Here is a 25,298-nt window from a genome sequence, read left to right on the forward strand (position 1 = left end):
CCATCTTCTTGTTACTCTTACCAAAGTGAATCACTTCACACTTAGCTACATTGAACTCCATTTGCCACCTTTCTGCCCAGCTCTGTAGCTTATCTATATCCCGCTGTAACCTGCCACATCATTCCTCACTGTCAACAACTCCACCGACTTTCGTATCATCCGCAAACTTGCTCACCCAACCTTCTAGCCCCTCTTCCAGGTCATTTATAAAAATGACAAACAACAATGGTCCCAAAACAGATCCTTGCGGAACACCGCTAGTAACTGCACTCCAAGATGAACCTTTACCATCAACTACTACCCTCTGTCTTCTTCCAGCCAGCCAATTCCTAATCCAAACCTCCAACTCACCCTCAATGCCATACCTCCATATTATTTGTAGTAGCCTACCATTGGGAACCCTATCAAATGCCTTCCTAAAATTCATATACACCACATCTACCGCTTTACCCTCATCCACCTCCTTAGTCACCTTCTCAAAGAATTCAATAAGGTTTGTGAGGCACGACCTGCCCTTCACAAAACCATGCTGACTATCCTTGATCGCATTACTCCTATCCAAATGTTCATAAATCCTATCCCTTACAATTCTTTCTAAGACTTTGCCCACAACAGAAGTGAGACTCACCAGCCTATAGTTACTAGGGTTATCCCTACTCCCCTTCTTGAACAAGGGAACTACATTTGCTAACCTCCAGTTTTCTGGTACTATTCCTGTAGACAACGAAGACATAAAAATCAAGGCCAATAGCTCTGCAATCTCCTCCCTTGCTTCCCAGAGAATCCTAGGATAAATGCCATCAGGTTCAGGGGACTTATCTATTTTCACCCTTTCCAGAATTTCCAACACCTCTTCCCTACATACCTCAAAGCCATCCATTCTAATTAATTGTGACTCAATATTCACATCGGCAACAATGTCCTGTTCCTGAGTGAATACTGACGAAAAGTATTCATTCAGTGTCTCCCCAATCTCTTCAGCCTCCACACGCAATTTCCCACTACTATCCTTGACTGGACCTATTCCTACCCTAGTCATTCTTTTATTCCTGACATACTTATAGAAAGCCTTTGGGTTTTCCCTATTCCTACCAACCAAGGACTTTTCATGTCCCCTCCTTGCTGCTCTTTAGATCCTTCCTGGCTACCTTATAACTCTCAATCACCCCAATTGAACCTTCATGCCTCATCTTTACATAGGCCGCCCTCTTCCCTTTAACAAGGGATTCCAATTCCTTATTAAACCACGGCTCCCTCACACGACCCTTTCCTCCCTGCCTGACAAGTACATACTTATCAAGGACACTCAATAGTTGCTCCTTGAACAAGCTCCACATATCAATTGCACCCTTCCCTTGAAGCCTACTTTTCCAAACCACGCATCCTAAGTCATGCCTCACCGCATCATAATTTCCCTGCCCCCAGTTATAACTCTTGCCCTGTAGCGCACACTTATCCCTCTCCATCACTAGAGTAAAAGTCACCGAATTGTGGTCACTGTCCCCAAAGTGCTCACCTACCTCCAATTCTAACACCTGGCCTGGTTCGTTACCCAGAACCAAATCCAGTATGGCCTCACCTCTTGTTGGCCTGTCTACATATTGTGTCAGGAAACCCTCCTGCACACATTGGACAAACACCGACCCATCTAACGTACTCGAGCTCTAGCTTTCCCAGTCAATATCTGGAAAGTTAAAGACCCCCATAACAACCACCCTATTACTTTCATTCTTCTCCTGAATCATCCTCGCAATCCTTTCTTCTACGTCTCTAGGACTATTAGGAGGCCTGTAGAAAATGCCTAACAGGGTGACCTCACCTTTCCTATTTCTAACCTCAGCCCAAACTACCTCAGATGGCTTGTCTTCATCCATCGTCCTTTCCACCGCTGTAATGCTATCTTTGATAAGCAATGCCACATTTCCCCCCCTTTTACCCCCACCTCTGACCCTACTAAAACATTTAAACCCTGGAACCTGCAACAGCCAATCCTGTCCCTGTTCTACCCATGTCTCCGTAATAGCCACAACATCGAAATCCCAGGTACCAACCCACACTGCAAGTTCACCTACCTTATTTCGTATACTTCTCGCATTGAAGTATACACACTTCAAGCCACCTTCCTGTTTACAGGCACCCTCCTTCGAAATTGATGCCATGTTCCTAACCTCCCTACACTCCAGGTCATGCACCCTAAAGCTACAGTCTAGGTTCCCATGCAGTGTTAGTTTAAACACCCCCAATGAGCACTAGCAAGCCTCCCCCCAAGGATACTGGTGCCCCTCAAGTTCAGGTGTAGACCATCCTGTTTATAGAGGTCTCACTTTCCCCAGAAAGAACCCCAGTTATCCAGATACAGGAATCCCTCCTTCCCGCACCATTCCTGTAGACACGCATTTAACTGCTCTCTCTCCCTATTCCTTGACACTCTATCACGTGGCACGGGTAACAAACCAGAGACAACAACTCTGTTTGTCTAGGTTCTGGACCATAAATCTTCAGGACTATTGCTGGTATGCTGTCAGGGCCTATAGCCTTTCCAGTATCCAGTGCCTTCAACAGCTTCTTGATATCACATAGAGTGAATCAAATTGACTGAAGACTGGTCTGTGTAATGATGGGGATCACTGAAGGAGGCCAACGTGAATCATCCATTTGGCATTTCTGGCTGAAGGTTGCTGCAAAAGCTTCAGCCTTATCTTTTGCACTGATATGCTGGGCTCTTCCATTATTGGAGATAGGGATGTTTGTGGAGCCTCCTTCTCCAGTGAGTTGTTTAATTGGCCATCACCATTCTCAACTGGATGTGGTAGGACTGTAGAGCTTATCTAATCTGCTGGGTGTGGGATCACTTATCTCTGTTTATGACTTGGTGCTTATGCTGTTTGGCATGCAAGTAATCCTGTTTGACGGCTTCCCCAGGTTGATAGCTCATCTTCAGATATGCCTGGTGCTGCTCCTGGCATGTCCTCCTACTCTCCACTGAATCAGGGTTGATCCCCTGGCTTGATGCTAATAGTTGAGTGGGGGGGGGGCAAGGTTGGGGGGGGGGAGCAGGGGTGGGGGGGGGAGCGGGGGGGGGGGGGGGTGTGGGGGAATATGCCATGTCATGAGGTTGCAGGTTGTGCGGGAGTACACTTCTGCTGCATGTTGATGGCCCACAGCACCTCATGGATGCCAAGTTTTGAGTTGCAAAATCTGTTTCAAATCTCTCCCGTTTAGCACAGTGATAGTGGCACACAACATGATGGAGGTTATTCTCAATGTGTGAATATTTCCTGTAATATTCTCCATGTCTATTTTAAGCTGATAAGATTTTAGGAACTGGACAAATATAATGTTGCACGAGAATTGCATCGTACATTGACACTGAAACAGGCCATTCAGCCCAACTAATTATGCCAGTGTTTATGCTGTACAGGAACCTCCCCCATCTTTCATTACCTTACAATGTTTGACCCCTTTCTCCCTCATGTTCATCCAGCATCCACTTAAGTGTTTCTTGGTTATATGTCTCAATTACTCCCTGTGATGGTGAGTTCCACATTCTCACCATTCTCTGGATGAAGCCATGATCACAGTGAATGGCAGAAAAGGCTCAAAGGGCTGAGTTTTCTACTCCCCTTTCTATTGTCAATGTTTCCATGTAAGATATGTCTTCCAAATTCCCTATTAGATTTATTAATGACTGTCTTGTACTGATGGCCCCTAGTTTTATTCTCACCAACAAAAGTAAACATATTCTTGAAATTTATATTTAACAATGTTAAAGATTCCCATCAGTCACACTTAAAGAAAATTGTCCCAGCCAATTCACCTTTCATAGATCAATATATGCTTTCTGGGTAAAGAGGTTTCTCCTGAAATTCCTATTGCATTTATTGTTGAATACTTGTGGCCTCTAGTTCTGGTTTTCACATGTGTATGTAAACCCCTTTCAGAACTTTAAGTGCTTCCACCAGGTTGCTCTAGGATAGAGAGAGAGATATTAACGGATATTGGGAATGCGCAGGAACGAAGAATTGAATCTCAAGGTTAGCCATGATACTAACAGGGACAGCAGAGCAGGCATGGAAATCATGTACTTTGGTCCTAGACTCTCCCACAAGTGGAACCAGACACATCATCCACTATAATCAAACAGTCACATCTCTACAATTGGCAAAGCATATTTACAAGTTATCTATCATCAAGTTAACTAGCAATAGTTTCGAATTTGAAGCAATATTACTTTACTGCTGCAGAATACTGGAGCGACTGGGAGTGTGGTGCCCAGTATAGTTAGAATGTGCAGAACAATTAAAACATAATTGAACTAATCTATTTTAATAACAAGTGTATTAATTAAGACAAGTACTGAATAGGAAGGGTTTAGAGGGATAAGGGGCAAATGCTGGCAAATGGGATGTCTGGGTTGGAATGAATGAGTTGGACCAATGAGTCTGTTTCTGCCCTGTACATCTCTGTGACTCTATGACTCAAAGTAGCTAGCAAATTGCTTACCATATTGTGTTTCTAATAAGTTGACACATGTGTGTTGTCTTATCCATTTTCGTTAACAGGCATTGTTACTTATATATCATTTGACATCAGCCGAACATATAATCTACTAACTGGTTAATGAAGATACAATATTAAAATTCAAAACTAAAAAATGTGAATGAGCAAAAAATATACATCACCTGGAAAAACTGTTCTGAGATGATTGGCTTCCTTTGGGGTCTGACAGATTATCTGAGTTGAGCTGACACTTAGAACCTCACAGTTCTGACCTGTGATAAAAATGGAGAAAATGGGATTTAGAGAAGAAAACTGGGAGAATGGGTTTAATTCTGTGTACAGTGTGAAAAGGGTTGTTTTGTGAAGTGAAAACAAGCTTTATTTTACTAATCAGCATGCATTAGATGTCAGATTCATTATTAACGATCAGAGATATGTTCAAATAAAAATAGGCTCACATCAGAGACTATGAACTGCATTCCCCAGTACTGCACTTATATTTGATGAAGAAATTATAGTTAGTGTTGGAGAATAGGACCAGGCTTAAGAGCTAGGTAGATTTGGGAAACCCCTCCCATTGAGTGAAACTCACAAGAGTGTTGGAATATCCATTGAAAAACAGCTTTTTGCCGTGTTATCCTTGGATCAATGGGTAAAGCAATTTCATTCCTGTATCAAAAACCTTTAGGTTCAAGTCCTAAATGAGAGATGTGAAAACCTAATCTCGGTTAACACTTTCACTGCAATACTGTGGAAGTGCTGCACTGTTGGAGGTGTCATCATTAGAAACATAGCAGGAAGTTTCACTTGGTCTTCTGGCTAATATCATGTCATTGAAACAGGTTAACTAATCAATATCATGTCCTACATTACAACAGTTACTACGCATTAAAGTACCCCAGTGTCTATAAAGTAGGTTGGGGTGGTGAAAGGTGTGATATAACTTCTTTCATTCTTTTTCATTTTACATACCTCCTACAGTAACCCTGGCAGGGGCATCTGTTTCATCAAAGAATCGGCCAGTCACAGTCAGGAGGGTTCCTCCTTCCACACTCCCTTCAGACGGATAGATCCCAGTCACCTCTTTAAAGATAGAAACACACATTATGTTTGGCCTTGCAAGCTTTCAGGACTACAATGCACTTCAAGTCAATCTCAGGGTCAAACATTTAAACTTCAACTGTTCGTATTTGATATTAAATGAATTGCATGTCAATGTTAGAATGGCTTTAGTCTTAATTAATTCACAGTTTTAACCTGCAAGTAGCTGAGGCTGGGAATAAAGCAATAGATGACATCTGCTGAAATTCTAAAACAGGGTCAGAATATTTCGGAAACACTGCGGCCCAGATTTTCCCACTGGACAGTCATTGTTCCATTTGTAGGTTGAGTTGCACATGGAGACCCTGCAGAAACCTCAGTGCAGCACACTCCCAAGGAATTCCCTGGGAAATTGAAGATTCCGCTAATCAATTCCCTTGCGCCCGGAACTCTTTGATTTAAATGATACATTCTGAGAGTTCAGAGGGCTCTGCTGAAATAAATTAAAATAGTGGATCTGGTAATCTTTGGCCTATTAAATACATAGTCTAATTGCTGCATAATTATTCAACTGATCTCACACATCCTTACCTCATAGATCCCCAACTAAACCTCTCCAGTCCACTTATACTTCCCAGACACCAATCTAACACCTCCCAGGATCCAAGCTCCCTTCATCCATTCTGGACCAGAATCTGCTCCACCCACTCCAGATCCAATTCTGTTTATCCACTCCAGACCCCTCCAACCATTCAGGATCCGAATCCCCTGCACCCACTCCAGACCTGACAGGCTTGCCACGCACTCTGGACCTAAAACCCCTGTACCTGCTCTGGACCTGACTCCCTGGTGCCCACTCCGGCCCTGACTCCCCTGTACCCGCTCCGGCTCTGACTCCCCTGTACCTGCTCCAGACCCAGCACCCCTGTACCCTGTCCGGCCCTGACTCTCTCCACCCGCTCTGGACCTGACTCCCCTGTACCCGCTTCGGACCCAACCCCCTCCTGTACCCGCTCCGTACCCAACACTTCTGTACCACTCTGGACTTGAATCCCTTTTACCTGCTCCGGGCCTGACTCTTCTGTACTCACTCCAAAACTGAATCCCTTGTGCTGCTCCGGACCTGACTCCCCTGCACCCACTCCGGACCTAAGACAAGGATGCTGCCCTTACCTCAAAGCACAGTTTAACAGTGGAAATCCCAGGATGGCACATGAGCCCATTCCCCAGCAGACCAGGGATCACCATGGAGTATTGGTGCCAAGGGATAGAATTTTTCTACTCCTTTTAACGATAAGAGCAATTGCAAATCAAGAGCAATCAGAACAGTTATCTGGTAGATGCAATGGGGGCTTTGTTTCCCCAAGCCTTCAGATAGGTCTGTCTTCACCACACCATCATTGCATGCTCCATCTTCTTCCCCCTTCATGTAAACAACTGGGTATCACTGAACCATCAACTTCACCATATCATCTTGGCTGCTTTAAAACTAACTCAAATACTCCTTCAGCTGTTCAAGACCTTGGAGTTCAGGGACATCTAAAAATTGTATGCTTCTGCCATGTTGCTTTGAGTGCAGGGACATACAAGCATCTTGTCCATCAAAACAGAAAACATCTTATGGCTCGTAGATCCTTTCTCCACAGTCACTCACTTTGTACTCACTTGAAGGTTTCTATCTTGCATCGCTTTTTAGCCCATGGCAAAGAGGTGGAAGCATGCCATGATTAGAGCACTGAACAGATAAGGGGGTGACATGTTTGACATGTTGCCATATGTCACCATGCCTTCCCAGCAAACACACTCTGTGCGACAACTAAACAACTGTGTGTGAAAGGGATTGATGATCAAACTTTAGTCAGGTAAAGTTGGAGGATCTGACAATAGTCAATTAAGGCGTTTGTCCAATTCTTGTCAAGAAGATGGAAATAGTCGGTCTTGTAGGTTAGGTGCAACCAGTCTGGAGATTATACTTTGGATACTGTTGAATGGGCTGATTTTTCTTGCAAAAGGGGATGTAATGATGGAGCAGGAAAGGTGGTGGGTTTTTAGAAGGCTTCCTAATCCTCTGGCTTCCAACACATTATCTGCTTTTTTGTTTGTGTTTATTCTATCCCTGACTTCCCTTGTCAGCCTTGTCCTCCTTTTAGCCTGATTCTTCTTCCTTGGGATGAATTAATTCTGTGCCTCCCAAATTGCCCCCAGAAACCCTTACCATTACTGCTCCACCATCTTTCCTTCTCAGCTCTCCTTCCAATCAACTCTGGTCAGCTCCTACCTCACATCTTCAGTTACAAATTATTCAATTTTAATACTGTTACATCTGGTTCCTGCTGCTCCCTCTCAAAGCTGCAGAATGAACTCTATTGCATTATGGTTCCTTCACCTTAAGGTCTCTAATCAAGTCTCTCTCATTATACATCACCAAACCCAGAATTGCCTGTTCCCTAGTGTACTCTACTGCAAGCTGCTCCAAAAAAAATCTCATAGAAATTCCATAGATTCCTTTTCCTGGGATCAACTATCAATTAGACTTTCCCAGCCCACCTGAGTATTGAAGTTCCCATAATTATTGTAATAATACTTTTCTTACATACCTTTTCTATCTCTTAATTTATTTTCTGCCTGACATCCTGGCTACTTCTAGGTGGCCTGTGCATAACTCCAATCAGGGTCTTTTTCCCTTTGCGGTTCCTTAACTCTGCCCACAAAGATTCTACACCTTTTGATTCTACATTAATTCTTCTTATTGATTTAATTTTATTTCTTACTGATAAGGAAACTGCATTCTCCTTTGCCCAGGTGACTGTCCTTTTGACAGGATGTGTATCTTTGGATATTTAGATCCCAGCCCTAATCCCCTTGCAGCCGCAGCCCCCTGAGATACCCAAAACAAGATACCTGTCATTTCAATCTGCATTAGAAACTCATTTACTTCATTCTGCATAGTGAGTGCATTTAGGTATAACACCCTAAAGTCCTGCATTGACCACCCGCTCCTCATAGTTTTTCTCCTATCTGCTGTACCCAAAGTCAGATTTAATACATCCTGTCCTATTACATATTCTGGAAAATTTAATAACCTCTCCTGCCCCTCACCCCACCTCCACTTTAACCAGTTTGAAGTCATTACGATCAACCTGTTTCACCTTTCCACGAGGATCCTGGTCCCAGACTGGTTCTGGTGGAGTGCATCGCAATGGTCCAGTTCCCTACTCTAGCAATAGTGATGCCAATGCCCCACAAAATGGAACCCTTTTTCCCACACTACTCCTTTAGCCATGTATTTACTTCCCTTCTTATCTCTTTGCCAATTTACAATCTTTGACACCTATTTTTACATTTTTTTTCCTGAATTCCAGGAATGCCTACTGGTATTATCATTGAACTGTTAATCCAGAGATCCAGGTAATGTCCTGGGGACTTAGGATTGAATCCTGCCATGGCAGATAGTGGAATTTGAATTCAACATAAAAATAATCTGGAATTAACAGTCACTCGATGACCATGAACCTATTGTCAATTGTAAGAAAAGCCCATCTGATTCACTAATGACCGAGAGGGAAGGAAACTGCCATCTTTACCTGGTCTGGCCTGGTCTCCATGTGATTCCACACCTGTCCTCTGGTTATTTAGGGGTGAGCAATAAATGCTGGTCTGCTAACAATACCCACATTCCACAAATGAATAAGGATCTCTTGCCTACATTGTTGGTGATAATATGGACCACAGCAATTTGCTCCTCCCCCTCCTGTATTCTTTCAAGCAACTCCAGGTGTCCTTTACCTTGGCACCACGTTGGCACAATGGGGACTCTCAATCCTGCTCACAAAGGATGCTTTCTGTCTGTGTAATTATAAAACCACTACTGCTGTCAATTTTCTGTGCGCTCCCCCCCTTCCCCAACCCACCACTTGAATGGCCTTTTGGACCATGGTGCAGTGATCTGTTTGACCATCCTCCCAGCAGATTCTTTCCTCATCTATACGGGAAGCAAGTACCTCATATCTGTTGGACAAGGTCAAGATCTATGGCACCTCCAATGTTACGTTCAGGACCTTCTATCTCACTTGTTATGCTCTCATTACCCTGATCAGTGGTCACATTTGAACTATTTAAGCTATAGGGTGTGACTGTCTGAGACACAGAAGCAAGAGACTGAAGTTCCTCAACTTCCGGAGACTCATGTCACGGCAGTGTGCAATGGGGTCCACCAACTCCCACATCATGCCACAACAACACATCGCCTGTACCACCATTTCTAATGTAAGTAATTAGGTTTTATTTGTTGAAAAAAATTATTCATACAGTTCCTAAATTACTGTACTCCTTTCTGAATCTACTACAATTTATTACGATGAAGATTTCTGAAGAAGGGTCACTGGATCCAGAATGTTAACTGATTTCTCTCCACAGGTGCTGTCAGGCCTGCTGAGCTTTTCTAGAAAATTATTTTTGTTCCTGATATAAAGTGTCTACAGTTCTTTTAGGTTTTTTGTCTACTACTATTTAAGGTTTGCCCCAAATGAAAGTTCCTTAGCAGCCAATCAGGCATAGCTTCTCTGTGATGCCCTGCCCCTAGTCACACAAGTCTGGACATGTTCTCTGCTCCTTCTCAGAATGCTGCATTCTGACACCAACTGCCAGGACACCCTTCCCAGAATGCTTCATGGTGACACCAACTGCCAGGACACTGTTCTCAGAATGCTTCATGGTGACACCAACTGCCAGGATATACTTCCCAGAATGCTTCATGGAGACACCAACTGTCAAGACAATCTATTGCGAAGGACCGTCCAATCAGACTGAACCACTCAGTGGGAAAAGAGAAAGATAGGTTTGACCTTGTGAGTATGTGGATCTACAGGTAATGAAGCAGGTCAAGCAGCATCCAAGGAACAGGAGATTCGACGTTTCGGGCATAAGCCCTTCTTCAGAGCCCTACGTCGAATCTCCTGTTCCTTGGATGCTGCCTGACCTGCTGCGCTTTTCCAGCAACACATTTTCAGCTCTGATCTCCAGCATCTGCAGACCTCACTTTCTCCTACAGGTAGTGAATCCATGAGTAGCAAAAAGTGATTAATTTCATTTGCATATGTTTTAACAGAGTAGAGAGTTAAAAAAAAAATCAGAGGTAGTGTCATCCCATTCCCCCCTTCACTCGAAGTAAAATGCTCAGAGACACAGTTTCGTTTTACCTCCTTCATCTTTATTCTTGGCCCTGCAAGGAGAAAGAATGATTGCCCATATACACAGGGACATCTGTTCTCAGTCTTCTCTCTTGAACAGTGGATTCTTAATGAATTATATAGTTGCTTACAGGGAGGAGCACCCAGATAAGGCAACGTTCATATTGATTGGGTGACCGTTACAATCAACGAGTGTCAATAGTAGAGATTAAGCCTTTTGCTGTTACACAATGAATGTTCTTAACCTTAACTGGCTTCACATAATGAATACTGTTCACCTTGTTAGATTGACCTTACGTACTAAATGTTTCCAATATTGTTAAATGGCTCTACATAATGAATGCTTTTCCACCTTGTTTCCACCTATTACCCTTGCCTCCAGCACCCCATTGTTAACTGCAAGTTCTTATCTTATCTGAGTCATGCTCAGCTGAATCTCTTGCTTCACAAAACTCAGAATTTAACTCTTTCCTTACCTGCTTGTATCTTATACACTTTCTCAGCAAGAGAATAAGTAAACAAAGGCACACAAATGTAAGGTTATTGGTAATCAGAGGAGTAAATGTGTTTATTTAGCACAGTGTCTTGTGATCAGGAATGTGTTGCCTGCAAGGCATAGCAAAAGCAAATTCAGTCATAACTTTCAGAAGTATATTGGATCAGTATTCAAATAGAGCAAAAAATTACCAGAGCTATGGTGAAAGAGCAAGGAAATGAGAATAATTGGGTGATGATGAGTTCAGTGGCCTTCTTCTAGATTTGATTACTTAGTCATACCTAGACAACGACATCTCATTTCAGTTACACACAATACCTTTGCTTTTGTTCTTATATTTTCTTTTCCCACAATGATTGCCAAGACATTAATATCCTTTGAACACCAGGAATTATATATGAATTTTATGGATATGTCTTGAAACAAATCCTGAACCCAGATAAGTTAGTGCAAGACATTGCATGAAATTAAAAGGATGCAAACAAAGATCTGAAGCACACCTCAGAGGTCACACTGACCCTTCACCATTTCAAATACAGTTTCTCATTACAGGTTGGTTTATTTATTCTGCTCTTCTGAGCATGAAGCTACTCAAAGGAAATTTACATTCTAAGTGGACCACAAAACACCCTTTGGGTACGGCACCTGCTGGGAAGATGAAATCACTGGATTTGCTCTATAATGACCATATTCTCAATTTTGTCTCAATTCCTTTTATGATCACCAGGCCTAATATCACTTTGTGGCTCAGTAACAGTTTTTGTTTGTTAATACCCCTTTGAAATGCCAAGGGACATTTCACTAAGTTAAAACTTTATGTAAAAACTATTGTTGTTATTGTTTGACAATCATGAATTCTGTCAATCACCGAGTGTTATGGAGACAATGCTGATGGATCATCCATACAATGTGGTATCACATAATAAGGTAAGGAATCACAACCAGTTCCCAAGTAAACTGCAATGTTCTTACCTGCGTAGGTTTGGAACATGCTGAGTTTATTGAGGGAAGAAATGAAGTAAGTGTTCAGATTGGGCAAAGACCTGCAAGAAGAAAAATTCAGGGAATTATTAGAAAGAGAAAAGGATATCTGTCAGACATAAACAGTACAGGGATTCATGTATTGTCAATTTTAAAACCTTTTTAATCTTATGTCTAATGTTATGAAATAGAGCAATACAAGGTAGTTTGGAATATATTGTTTGAAAACTGAACATTTTTTGGATGCTTGTGTTACGACATGGAGGTGAACCCCTCTGTTAATTAAACCAAACATCCAGAAAACTCACCTCGCTTCATAATCTGTTAAAATACGAATAAGAGAGAACTCACAAATTCCACTATTTAAAGAAAATAACATCAATTTATTTTTCTAAAACTTTTCACTCTAAAAGTGAATATTGAACAATTACTCACAATTCTAAGCCCCCCTTTCTCTTAACTGCTTATTATCTGCCTCCAGTTCTATAACAATATGCTGTTCCAATAAGACACTTATTAAAATTACATCAACTTAATTCCAAAACAACGCAACCACTATCATCTTCTGTCTCTTTCTTCTTCCAACTGAGGATCTCCCTGGGTCATTTTCTATCTTTTTACTGAGAGTATGTTTCATATGAAAAGGTATCTTTATTAGAGAGTGTTTCCTGATTTCTTGGAGAACATGATGTTAGCTCCCCATGTGTTTCTGTCTCAACAGCAGTTGCTCTCTGACCATTTGGTCAGTTGCTCTCTGACCAACTTTCAAAATGGCCACATTTTATACTCCCCCAACATCAGATTGTCTCCTTGGATCGATGGTGAAATAAGAAAAAACTTAAACTCAATTGGGCAAAATTCAGACTGATTGATTAAATTTGAATTGTCAAAACAGCAACCAAAATTTGGATATCCATTTCCATGTCACATATTTTTAGTTTGCCAGTAGACTCTGGGTCTGCCATTTAGTCTCACATCCAGGTGCTTGTCAGCTCTCAGTTCAGAACAGCATTCACTTTCTCTTAAAGGCACCATACACACCTTCAACTTCATAATACTTGAATAACATTGAACTATATATTGCATTTAAATACATACAGACATATCATCCTGAATGAATGTTATATCTAACAAAAAAATAAAGAGCTGCTGGAAATCTGAAACAACTTGGGATAGGTAAAATATGCAAACCATTCCTCTGACTGCTCAAAATTAAAAATTGAAAACCTTCAAAGCTTCTTCTAAACTTAAGATACCCACTGAAAATTAGATTCTCTACTTTGAAAAGAACAATAACGCTCGTGGGGCATATGAAAAATAAGCAGTAACCGGTGCTATGTAATTTCTGCTATACAATAGTTTACTGTGTGTGCACCCTAGTGCATCAATGCACAACTCTTGTTGCCATATAATTACTATTGCAGAAACTTTAAATTCATACCTTATTACTTTCACTCTATGTCTTACCTTCCATGGCCATTGTCCAAAATAAAACTCACATTGTGGTGACCTGAAACAAACATTTATGAGATGACATACTGTATCAGATACTGCATTTAGAATATAATATGGATCACAAATGCAATAAATATGAAACTTACCAACATATGTTCCAGTCACTTTACAAGTCATCATGCCACTGTCACTGTACACATTGTCAAGTTTCAAACCGTACCTACAGTTATAAAATAAAATCTTGCAGTTATTCAATAATTATATAAATATTGCTAATACAGTTCATTAATTTAATTTAATGACTGTGTTTATGAAGGAAATCTGTTATTCATGGGTAGGGATAAACCTTACAAAATGTTGTATCCTAAGCATCCAGAAAGCCTCTGCTAATGTTCCAGGTGAAACGCTGCCCATCAAAGGGCTGAATTTTACCAGGTGTCAGGTGGGTATCAATTTCAAGAGAATTCATGTTGGTTCTCTCTCCTTGACCTCAGGTAACGTAGTAATAGAGTCACATAGCACAGAAACAGACCTTTTGGTCCAAATTCAGTTCATGCTACACTTAATGGGCGGCACGGTGGCACAGTGGTTAGCACTGCTGCCTCACAGCGCCAGGGACCTGGGTTCAATTCCCGCCTCAGGCGACTGACTGTGTGGAGTTTGCACGTTCTCCCTGTGTCTGGGTTTCCTCTGGGTGCTCCAGTTTCCTCCCACAGTCCAAAGACGTGCAGGTCAGGTGAATTGGCCAGGCTAAATTGCCCGTAGCCTTAGGTAAGGGGTGTATGTAGGGGTATGGGTGGATTGCGCTTCGGCGGGTCGGTGTGGACTTGTTGGGCCGAAGGGCCTGTTTCCACACTGTAAGTAATCTAATCTTAATCACAAACTAAACTACTTGTACCTGTGAGAAAGTGAGGACTGCAGATTCTGGAGACCAGCTCGAGGCCCACACCAGGTCCTAGCTCCCAGCCCTGCCGTATTTTCACCATCCCTCCAGACCTCCCCCTCTCTAAGGATGAATGATCAGTCCTCAGCACAGGCCTCACCTTCATCCCCCTACGCTTCCGGATCAATGAGTTCGACACGCGACTAGACATCGAGCATTTCTTCTGCCGCCTTCGTGCCTACTTCTTCAACTAGGATTCTCACCCACCCTTTGACGACCCCTTCTCCCACCTCTAACACACCCCATCCACCTGGACACCCCTTGCTGGCCTCTTACCCGCCCTTGATCTCTTCCAACTGCTGCCATGACATTGGCCTCAACTGTCCACCCCTCTCACCCACTCCAACCTCTCACCGTCAAAATGCGCAGCCCTCCACTCCCTCCGCTCCAACCCCAACCTCACCATCAAACCGGCAGACAAGGGAGGCGCAGTGGTAGTTTGGTGCACCAATCTTTACACCATTGAAGCTAGAAGCCAACTTGCAGACAACTCCTCCTACTGCCCCCTTGACCATGACCCCACCTCCCACCACCAAACCATCATCTCCCAGACCATCCATAACCTCATCACCTCAGGAGATCTTCCATCCACCGCCTCCAACCTCATAGTCCCACAACCCCGCACCACCCGTTTCTACCTCCTGCCCAAAATCCACAAACACGACTGCCCCGGCCGACCAATTGTCTCAGCCTGCTCCTGCCCCACCGAACTCATCTCTGCATACCTTGATACTGTCCTGTCCCCCTTAGTCCAAGAATGCCCCTCTGTTCGGGACACTACCCACACCCTCCATCTCCTCCATGATTTTTGCTTCCCGGCCCCCAACGCCTTATCTTCACAATGGAAATTCAGTCCTATACACTTCCATGCTCCATCACGAAGGCCTCCAAGCCCTCCGCTTCTTCCTTTCCCACCGACCCAACCTGCACCCTTCCACTGACACCCTCCATCGACTGACGGAACTAGTCTCATTCTTAACAACTTCTCCTTCCAATCCTCCCACTTCCTCCAAACCAAAGGAGTAGCTATGGGCACCTGCATGGGCCCCAGCTATGCCTGCCTCTTTGTCGGATATTTGGAAAAGTCCATTTTCCACAGCTATGCTTGCACCATCCCCTACCTTTCCCTCCGCTACTTTGATGATTGTATTGGCGCTACCTCATGCTCCCATAAGGAGGTTGAACAGTTCATCCACTTTACTAACACCTTCCACCCTGACCTCAAATTTACCTGGACCATCTCAGACTCCTCCCTCCCCTTCCTAGACTTCTCCATTTCTATCTTGGGCAACCGACTCAACACACATTTACTACAAACTGACCGGCTCCCACAGCTACCTAGATTACACCTCCTCCCACCCTGCCCCCTGTAAAAATGCTATCCCATATTCCCAATTCCTTCGCCTCCGCCGCATCTGCTCCCAGGAGGACCAATTCCACTACCGAACAACCCAAATGGCCTCCTTCTTCAAAGATCGCAATTTTCCCTCCGATGTGGTCGACGATGCTCTCCACCGCATCTCCTCCACTTCACGCACCTGCGCCCTTGAACCCCGCCCCTCCATTTGCCACCAGGACAGAACCCCACTGATCCTCACCCTCCACCCCACCAACCTCTGGATACATCGTATCATCCTCCGTCATTTCCACCACCTCCAAATAGACCCCACCACCAGCGATATATTTCCTTCCCCACCCCTATCAGCATTCCGGAGAGACCACTCCCTCCGTGACTCCCTCGTCAGGTCCACACCCCCCACCAACCCAACCTCCACTCCCGGCATCTTCCCCTGCAACCGCAAGAAGTGCAAAACTTGTGACCACACCTCCCCCCTTCACCTCCCTCCAAGGCCCCAATGGATCCTTCCATATCCGTCACAAATTCACCTGCACCTCCACACACATCATTTACTGTATCTGCTGCACCCGATGTGGTCTCCTCTACACTGGGGAGACAGGCCGCCTACTTGCGGAACGTTTCAGGGAACACCTCTGGGACACCCGCACCAACCAACCCAACCACCCCGTAGCTGAACACTTTAACACCCCCTCCAATTCTGCCAAGGACATGCAGGTCCTTGGCCTCCTCCATCGCCAGACCTTGACCACACGACACCTGGAGGAAGAGCGCCTCATCTTCTGCCTAGGAACCCTCCAACCACAAGGGATGAATGTAGATTTCTCCAGCTTCCTCATTTCCCCTCCTCCTATCTTATCTCAGTCCCAAACCCTAGATTCAGCATCACCCTCTTGACCTGCAATCTTATTCCCGACCTCTCCGCCCCCACCCCCTCTCCGGCCTATCACCCTCACCCTCACCTCCTTCCACCTATCATATTCCCAGCGCCCCTCCCCCAAATTCCCTCCACCCTACCTTTTATTTCAGCCCGCTTGGCACACCAGCCTCATTCCTGAAGAAGGGCTTAATCCCAAAATGACGATTCTCTTGCTCCTTGGATGCTGCCTGGCCTGCCTCATTGTACCTGTGTCCTCCTTGCCCCTATCCTTCCAAATCTTTCTGACTCATGAACTTATCAGATATTTTTTAAATGTTGTAATTGTACCTACATCCACCAATTCCTCAGAAAGTTCACTCCACACTCAAAACACCCTCTTTGTAAAAGATTTTCCCCTCATGTCTTTGTTAAATCTATCCCCTCTCACCTCAAAAATGCATATGCTTATCTTGAAATTTCCCATCCTAGGGAATACAAAACTACTATTAGCCCTATCTATACATCTTATTATTGTATAAACTTCTATAAGTTCTCCTCTCAACCTCCTACACTCCAGTGGAAAATGTGCCTTCCATTCCCAGCAACATCCTGGTAAATCTCTTCTGAACCTTCTCCAGCTTAATAATATCTATCCTACAACTAGGTGACCAAAACTGGACACAGTATTCCAGAAAAGTTCTCACCAATGTCCTGTATAGCCTTAACATAATTGGTTAGCACTGCTGCCTCACAGTGCCAGGAACCCAGTACAATACCACCCTCGGGGTGGGGGTGGGGTGGGGTGGGGAAGGGTGGGGGGTTGGGGGTGGAGGTGGTGAAGTGGGGGACTGTGTGTGTGGAGTTTGCACATTCTTCTCGTGTCTGTGTGGGTTTTCTCTGGGTGCTCTGGTTTCCTCCCACAGTCCGAAGATCTGCAGATTAGGTGGAGTGGCCATGCTAAATTGCTCATAATGTCCAGGGGATGTGCAGGCTAGGGAAATGTAGGGTTATAGGGAGAGAGTATAGTGTGGGTCTGGGTGGCATGCTATTCAGAGCGTCATTGAGGACCTAATGGGCTGAATGGCCTGCTTCCACACTGTTGGGGTTCTATGACGTACTCAAAGCATGCTTCATGCCTTTTTAACGCCCCCCCCCCCAACTATATGTGAAGTAAACTTCAAAGAATGATGTATCCCTAGGCTCCACTGTTCTACAGCACTACCCAAGGCCCTACCATTAATTGTATAAGTCCTTCTCTTGTTCGTTATACCAAACCATGATATCTCACATTTGTCCAGATTGAACTCCACCTACCATTCTTCAGCACTTTGACTCATTTGATACAGATCTCTTTGTGATTGTAGGCAGTGAAGTCGGTTTTCTATGCCACCACATTTGATGTCATCCACAAACTTACTAACAATTGTGGGTGGCACGGTGGCACAGTGGCTAGCACTGCTGCCTCACAGCGTCTGAGACCCGGGTTCAATTCCCGACTCAGGCGACTGACTGTGTGGAGTTTGCACGTTCTCCCCATGTCTGCGTGGGTTTCCTCCGGGTGCTCCGGTTTCCTCCCACAGTCCAAAGATATGCGGATCAGGTGAATTGGCCATGTTAAATTGCCCGTAGTGATAGGTAAGGGGTAAATGTAGGGGTATGGGTGGGTTGCGCTTCAGCGGGTCGGTGTGGACTTGTTGGCCAGAAGGGCCTGTTTCCACACTGTAAGTAATCTAATCTAATCCATTGCTTACACTATGAATGCACCATGCTTATAAGGAGCTTCTCTTGTGCTAACTTGTACTCACCAGTGTTTAAAGTACTTGCTACTGCTGGGGCTACCTGAGATTTCTGTGACCAATTTGCAAATGGAAGTCTAGCTTTGCACCATGTGAAACAGTGCCAGCCAGCAATAGTCAAACTGCAATTTCCCTGCCTTATAGAGGCAGGTAGGCCGAAAAGCACAGATCCGGTTTCTATACTGTATGAGAATGATTATTCAAAATAGTTTCAAGCTATGTTTGTTCTTATAAGGAAAGGGATTAAGCCCTTAAGTGAAATGATTGTTTTCAAAGGAGATTAGGTGAAAAAATGTCAATGTATTGAATGGTTTTATTGTCAATAAATGTGCTTATTTAATTAGACGTCAATATCAAAAGCCATCATTTTATTTCAGGTCAACTTCTCTCTTATGGTCTGTGCGTGCTGGATACTAGGTCAGTTGGCATGGAGGAGATAAGGGCAAAGTATAGTGACTTGGCATTGAGCTAACATGGGGGAGTGTTTGGGATGAGGTGCCGTGAAAGGTGTGGACTGGTTTTGTTTTAATCGTATTTAATAACTTCAACACAGTGCCAGAGTACTGAGGCAGGCCTTCCACAAAACCTGCCTTCGCACCCAGAGATCCACACAGTCTGGCCCAACTTCTAGGGAATTTCCTCATCCCGGATGAAAAGCTAAGCTTTTGTGACATGGATCTAAGTTTGCTTGCTGAGCTGAAAGGTTCATTTTCTGATGTTTCGTCACCATACTAGGTAACATCATCAGTGAGCTTCTAGTGAAGCACTGGTGTTAGTGACCTGCTTTCCATATGTGTGTTTTCTTGGGTTGATGATGTCATTTCCTGTGGTGATGTCATTTAGATTCGATTAGATTACTTACAGCGTGGAAACAGGGCCTTCGGCCCAACAAGTCCACACCGACCCTCCGAAGAGCAACACACCCAGACCCATTCCCCTACATTTACCCCTGCACCTAACACTACGGGCAATTTAGCATGGCCAATTCACCTACCTTGCACATCTTTGGACTGTGGAAGGAAATTGGAGCACCTGGAGGAAACCCAGGCAGACACATGGAGAATGTGCAGATCCACACAGACAGTCGCCCAAGGCTGAGAATTGAACCTAGGACCCTGGTGCTGTGCAGCAACAGTGCTAACCACTGAGCCATGGTGCCGCCCTAAAGAGAAAAGGAGTTAAAGAGAAAGAGAGTCAACGAGAAACAGAGTCAAAGAGACACAGACCAAAAGAGAAACAGAGTGATAGACCAACAGAGTCCCAGAGAAACAGAGTGACAGAGAAACAGTGACAGAGAAACAGAGTGACAGAGAAACAGTGTCCCAGAGAAACAGAGTGGGAAAGAAACAGAGTGAGAGAAACAGAGTCAAAGAGAAACAGTGACAGAGAAACAGAGTGACAGAGATACCGAGTGCCAGCGAAACAGACTGTCAGAAAAACAGTGCCAGGGTAACAGCATGCCAGGAAAACAGTGTGTCAGGGACAGAGTCAATACCAAACAATGTCAAAAAGAAATATAGTGAGAGAGAAAAATGAGTCAAAGGGAAACAGTGTGCAGTTCTTTTTCTCAGAGGGTGATAAATGGGGTTCAAGTCGATATGTTTATTGATAGAGTTTCGGTTGGAATGCCATGCTTCTAGGAATTCTTGTGTGTGTCTCTGTTTGGCTTGTCCTAGAGGTCTGAGTAGTCTGGCAGTCATTTCCGAGATATTAGACTACTCAGATCTCCTGGCATCATGGTAGCCCACAAACCACCAACACACTAAAACAGCAGCTAATGAACTTGAAAGCCTCTATACTTACAACAAGAAAAACTAATGTCATTTACAAACTGCAAGAATTGTAACAACATTGGACAAACAGGCAGAAAACCAGCCACTAGGATACATGAACATTAACTAGCCTAAAAAAGACATGACCTATACTCACTAGTGTCCTTACATACAGATGAGGAAGGCCAAAACTTTGACTGGGACATAACATCCATTCTAGGACAAGCCAAACAGAGACACACATAAGAACTCCAAAAAGCATGGCATTCCAACTGGGACTCTGCCAACAAATACATCGACCTGATCCCATTTACCACCTTCTGAGAAAAAGAACAGCAAATGACATCACCACAGGACATGACATTGCTAACCCAAGAAAACACATAAATAGAAAGCGGGTCACTAACACCAGTGCTTCACCGGAGGCTCACTGATGATGTTGCCCAGTATGTGACGAAATATCTGAAAATGAACCTTCCAGCTCAGTGAGCAAACTTACACCCAGAACATCAACCTTAGCTATAAATCATCCCAAAACTAACTTTCAGGACATTTTTTTCCCCCAGACTGGCTTGGAGATCTGGAATAGGTCCTGCAAACCTTTCAGTAGAACTTGGGCATGGATAAAAAAAATTGAGGGTGTCACTGAGCAAAACAAGTGAATGTGAACTAAATTGATTGGAATGAAAAATGCGTATGATGCTGCATAGGTTGCAAATTCAAAATCATTAATTTATGCTGTTGCCTAAAGCAAATTCATGCTGTTTGGTGAAGGCTGAAAAATAACACAAGGCAGACAGGGTAGGAACAGACAGAATAATGAACAGAGTGCCTGAGGGAGAATTGTTTTGTTTGGAATAACAATGATACATGTATAGAAACCCATGCTAGTGATGTTTGCAGATAGGTATTAAAATTGGAGAAGCCACATCTAGAATTACAGGAGTGATTATACTTTAGTGTCAGATGGGGTGAGTGAATTAAAACATGCTAAATGGAACCCGTGGATCTATACTAATTTTGCAATCCGTGTTGCAAACTCACAACGTATCTGAATCAGGTTGAAGGAGCTCACAAAGCATTCCACCAGCGTAGACCCTGCAGGTTGAAAAACACAATCACAAGCTCTATTACTTGCAGTTTCTGTTTGTTACTTTAATAATTAAAGCTTTTCATTCTAATTATAGCAAGACCACATTTTGAAAAACACATGTAAGTGATTTTTAACTGTCACAGTTACTCCAACTTACAAAAGCCACCAGCCTCTATATCCTAAAAAAGTCAAGATTTGAGTGGTGCTGGGAAAGTCAGGAATTAAGATTATAAACAAAGTTCTTAGAAAAGCATTGATTCACTGATTACCCTCTGACGTGCTTAAAAACAAATACTTATTGTGCTGGATTCGGTTCTTTGGACTCTATGTTTTATAGAGTCATAGAGATGTAAAGCATGGAAACAGACCCTTCAGTCCAACCCGTCCATGCTGACCAGATATCCCAACCCAATCTAGTCCCACCTGCCAGCACCTGCCCCATATCCCTCCAAACCCTTCCTATTCATATATCCATCCAAATGCCTCTTAAATGTTGCAATTGTACCAGCCTCCACCACATCCTCTGGCAGCTCATTCCATACACGTACCACCCTCTGTGTGAAAAAGTTACCCCAAAGGTATCTTTTATGTCTTTCCCCTCTCACCCTAAACCTATGCCCTCTAGTTCTGGACTCCCTGACCCCAGGGAAAATACTTTGCCTATTTACTCTATCCATGCCCCTCATAATTTTGTGAGCCTCTATAAGGTCACCTCTCAGCCTCTGACACTACAGGGAAAACAGCTCCGGTCTGTTCAGCCTCTCCCTATAGCTCAAATCCTCAAACCCTGGCAACATCCTTGTAAATATTTTCTAAACCCTTTCAAGTTTCACAGCATCTTTCCGATAGGAAGGACACCAGAACTGCACACAATATTCCAACAGTGGCCTAACCGATGTCCTGTACAGCCGCAACATGACCTCCCAACTCCTGTACTCAGTACCCTGGCCAGTAAAGGAAAGCATACCCAATGCTGCCTTCACTATCCTATTTATCTGTGACTCCACTTTCAAGGAGCAATGAATCTGCACTCCAAGGTCTCTTTGTTCAGCAACACTCCCTAGGACCTTACCATTAAGTGTGTAAGTCCTGCTAATATTTGCTTTCCCAAAATTCAGCGCCTCACATTTATCTGAATTAAACTCCATCTGCCAATTATCAGCCCATTGGTCCATCTGGTCAGGATCCTTTGTAATCTGAGGTAACCCTCTTCGCTGTCCAGTACACCTCCAATTTTGGTGTCATCTGCAATCTTACTAACTGTATCTCTTATGCTCGCATCCAAATAATTTATGTAAATGACAAAAAGTAGAGGATCCCAGCACCAATCCTTGTGACACTCCACTGGTCACAGGCCTCCAGTCTGAAAAACAACCCTCCCCCACCACTCTCTGTCTTCTACTTTTGAGCCAGTTCTGTATCCAAATGGCTAGTTCTCCCTGTATTCCATGAGATCTAACCTTGCTAATCAGTCTCCCATAGGGAACCTTGTCAAACGCCTTACAACCCAAACATAATTGCCTTAAAAACAGGCCAATATATTGTGATAATAAAGGCAGAATACCAGAAGTTGGACTAAAATTAAAAGTTGTGGAGAAACTCAGCAGGTCTAGCAGCATCTGAAAAGAGAGTAAAACAATGAACATTTCGAGTCTGATACGACTGATTGCTATTTATGGGATTTTGCTGAGCATAAATTGACAGCTGTATTTCCTGCTTTACAAAAGGGACTAAGTTTCAGTAAGTACATTATGGCTGGAAAATACTCTGAGATGGCTGTGCAAGTGATCTCTGCAACCTATAACCTTATTATTTAACAAGTTCAAGGGCTTCAACAACCATGATGAAGGCCAAAAAGACTAAAAGGCAAATCATCATAATTTATTTAAGTTGAGTTTTTTGGTGGAGCTATGCCCAAACTCCAGTTTGAGAGTTTGCTGTTATATCAAACACGGCACAGTGGCACAGTGGTTAGCGCTGCTGCCTCACAGCGCCAGAAACCTGGGTTCAATTCCTGCCTCAGGCAAATGTCTGCGTGAAGTTTGCACATTCTCCCCGTGTCTGTGTGGGTTTCCTCCGGGTGCTCCTGTTTCCTCCCACAGTTCAAAAATGTGCAGGTCAGGTGAATTGGCCATGCTAAATGGCCCATAGTTTTAGGTGAAGGGGTAAATGTAGGGGAATGGGTCTGGGTAGGTTGCTCTTCGGAGGGTCAGTTGGGCTGGAGGGCCTGTTTCCACACTGTAGATAATCTAATCAATATAAAAGACAACATGGGGATAGGAATAACCCATTGAAACACTTGAGTCTGATTCAAACTATCTTGCATATACAGCAGGGCTGTGACTACACATTTTACTAAAAGTTATATTTTTACCTCAAAATCCTGGTTTTTCTGAGATTGGAGTCTATCGGTTTGTTACTGCCATAAATATCAGTAAAAATATCTCCAGAGATGTTAATGAGTTGACCTAATAGGCAAGAGAAAATTAGAATGAATGAAGGAAATAAAAAAGTGAGCCCGAGTACACAGTTAGAACTTTTCATAATATTAACCCAGGGACTAGTTTCAAATTTAAGACTGTAAGACATAGGAGCAGAAACGAGGCCATCAGCCCATTGGATCTGCTCCACCATTCAATCATGGCTAGAGATGACAAAACTACAGATGCTGGAATCCAAAGTAGACAGGCAGGAGGCTAGAAGAACACAGCAAGCCAGGCAGCATCAGGAGGGGGAGAAGTTGACGTTTTGGGTGTAACCCCTCTTTAGGACTGGGGATGGGTATGGGGGGGAGCTGCAGATAAAGGGGGTGGTGGGAGCAGAGTGGTGAAATGGGGCTAGGTGAGGACAGTTAGAGGGTATGAACTGGTTGGTCAATGGGAGGAATGAATCTGATTAGTGGCAGGAAGCAGTGGTGGGGGGTGGTGGGGAAGGGGCGGGGGAGGTGGGAGGTTGGCAGGGTTCCCAGCCCCTCCCCCTCCCTGTCACTGTTCCCTGCCACCAACTGGATTTATTTCTCCCATTGACTAATGAGTTCTATCCTCTACCTGTCTTCACCCATCCCCACTTCACCACCCTGCCCCACCCCCACCTCCTTTATCTGCAGCTCTCCCCACACTCATCTCCAGTCCTGAAGAAGGGTTATACCCGAAACGTCGACTTCTCCCCCTCCTGATGCTGCCTGGCTTGCTGTGTTTTTACAGCCTCCTGCTGCCATTCAATCCTGGCACTTTCTCCCCATGACCCTTGTACCACTTGAACCTGTCTATCTTAGTCTTAAACATACTCAATGACCTGGCCTTCACAGCCTTCTGTGGCAATGAATTCCATGAATTCACCACTCTGGCTGAAGAAATTTCTCCATATCTCTCTTCTGAAAGGTCTTCCCCTTACTACAAAGCTGTGCCTTCAGGCCCTAGTGTCTCCTACCAATGGAAACAACTTCCCAACATCTACTCTGTCCACGCCAATAAGTATGTTTCAATTAGATTCCACCCCCACTCCCCATCCTTCTAAACTCTATTGAGTAAAAATCCAGAATTCTCAAATGTTCCTCATATGTTCAGCTTTTCATTCCTGGGATCATTCTCATGAACCTCCTCTGAACACACTCCAGGGCCAGTACAACCTTCCTGAGATATGGGGTCCAAAACTGCGCACAATATTCCAAATATGGTCTGACCAGAGCCTTATAGAGCCTCAGAAGTACATTCCTGCTTTTATATTCAAGTTCTGTCAAAATAAATACCAGCATTGCATTTGCCTTCCTAACTACTTATTCAACCTGCAAGTTTACCTTGAGAGAATCCTGGACTA

At 43.9% G+C, this 25,298-nt stretch overlaps 1 protein-coding gene across 1 annotated transcript in view; it reads right to left on the minus strand.

The window, feature by feature from the left end:
- The window catches only part of pkhd1l1.1 (PKHD1 like 1, tandem duplicate 1), a 246,772-nt gene that overhangs the window by 214,030 nt on the left and 7,444 nt on the right, over window positions 1-25,298 (minus strand). Inside the window, 7 exon segments of the mRNA XM_060823999.1 lie at window positions 4,683-4,772; window positions 5,473-5,583; window positions 12,199-12,269; window positions 13,675-13,717; window positions 13,809-13,882; window positions 21,434-21,487; window positions 23,857-23,950. Coding sequence (XP_060679982.1) covers window positions 4,683-4,772; window positions 5,473-5,583; window positions 12,199-12,269; window positions 13,675-13,717; window positions 13,809-13,882; window positions 21,434-21,487; window positions 23,857-23,950 — 537 coding nt within the window.

Source organism: Hemiscyllium ocellatum, chromosome 4 (assembly GCF_020745735.1).
Source record: "Hemiscyllium ocellatum isolate sHemOce1 chromosome 4, sHemOce1.pat.X.cur, whole genome shotgun sequence".
NCBI classification, from domain to species: Eukaryota; Metazoa; Chordata; class Chondrichthyes; order Orectolobiformes; family Hemiscylliidae; genus Hemiscyllium; species Hemiscyllium ocellatum.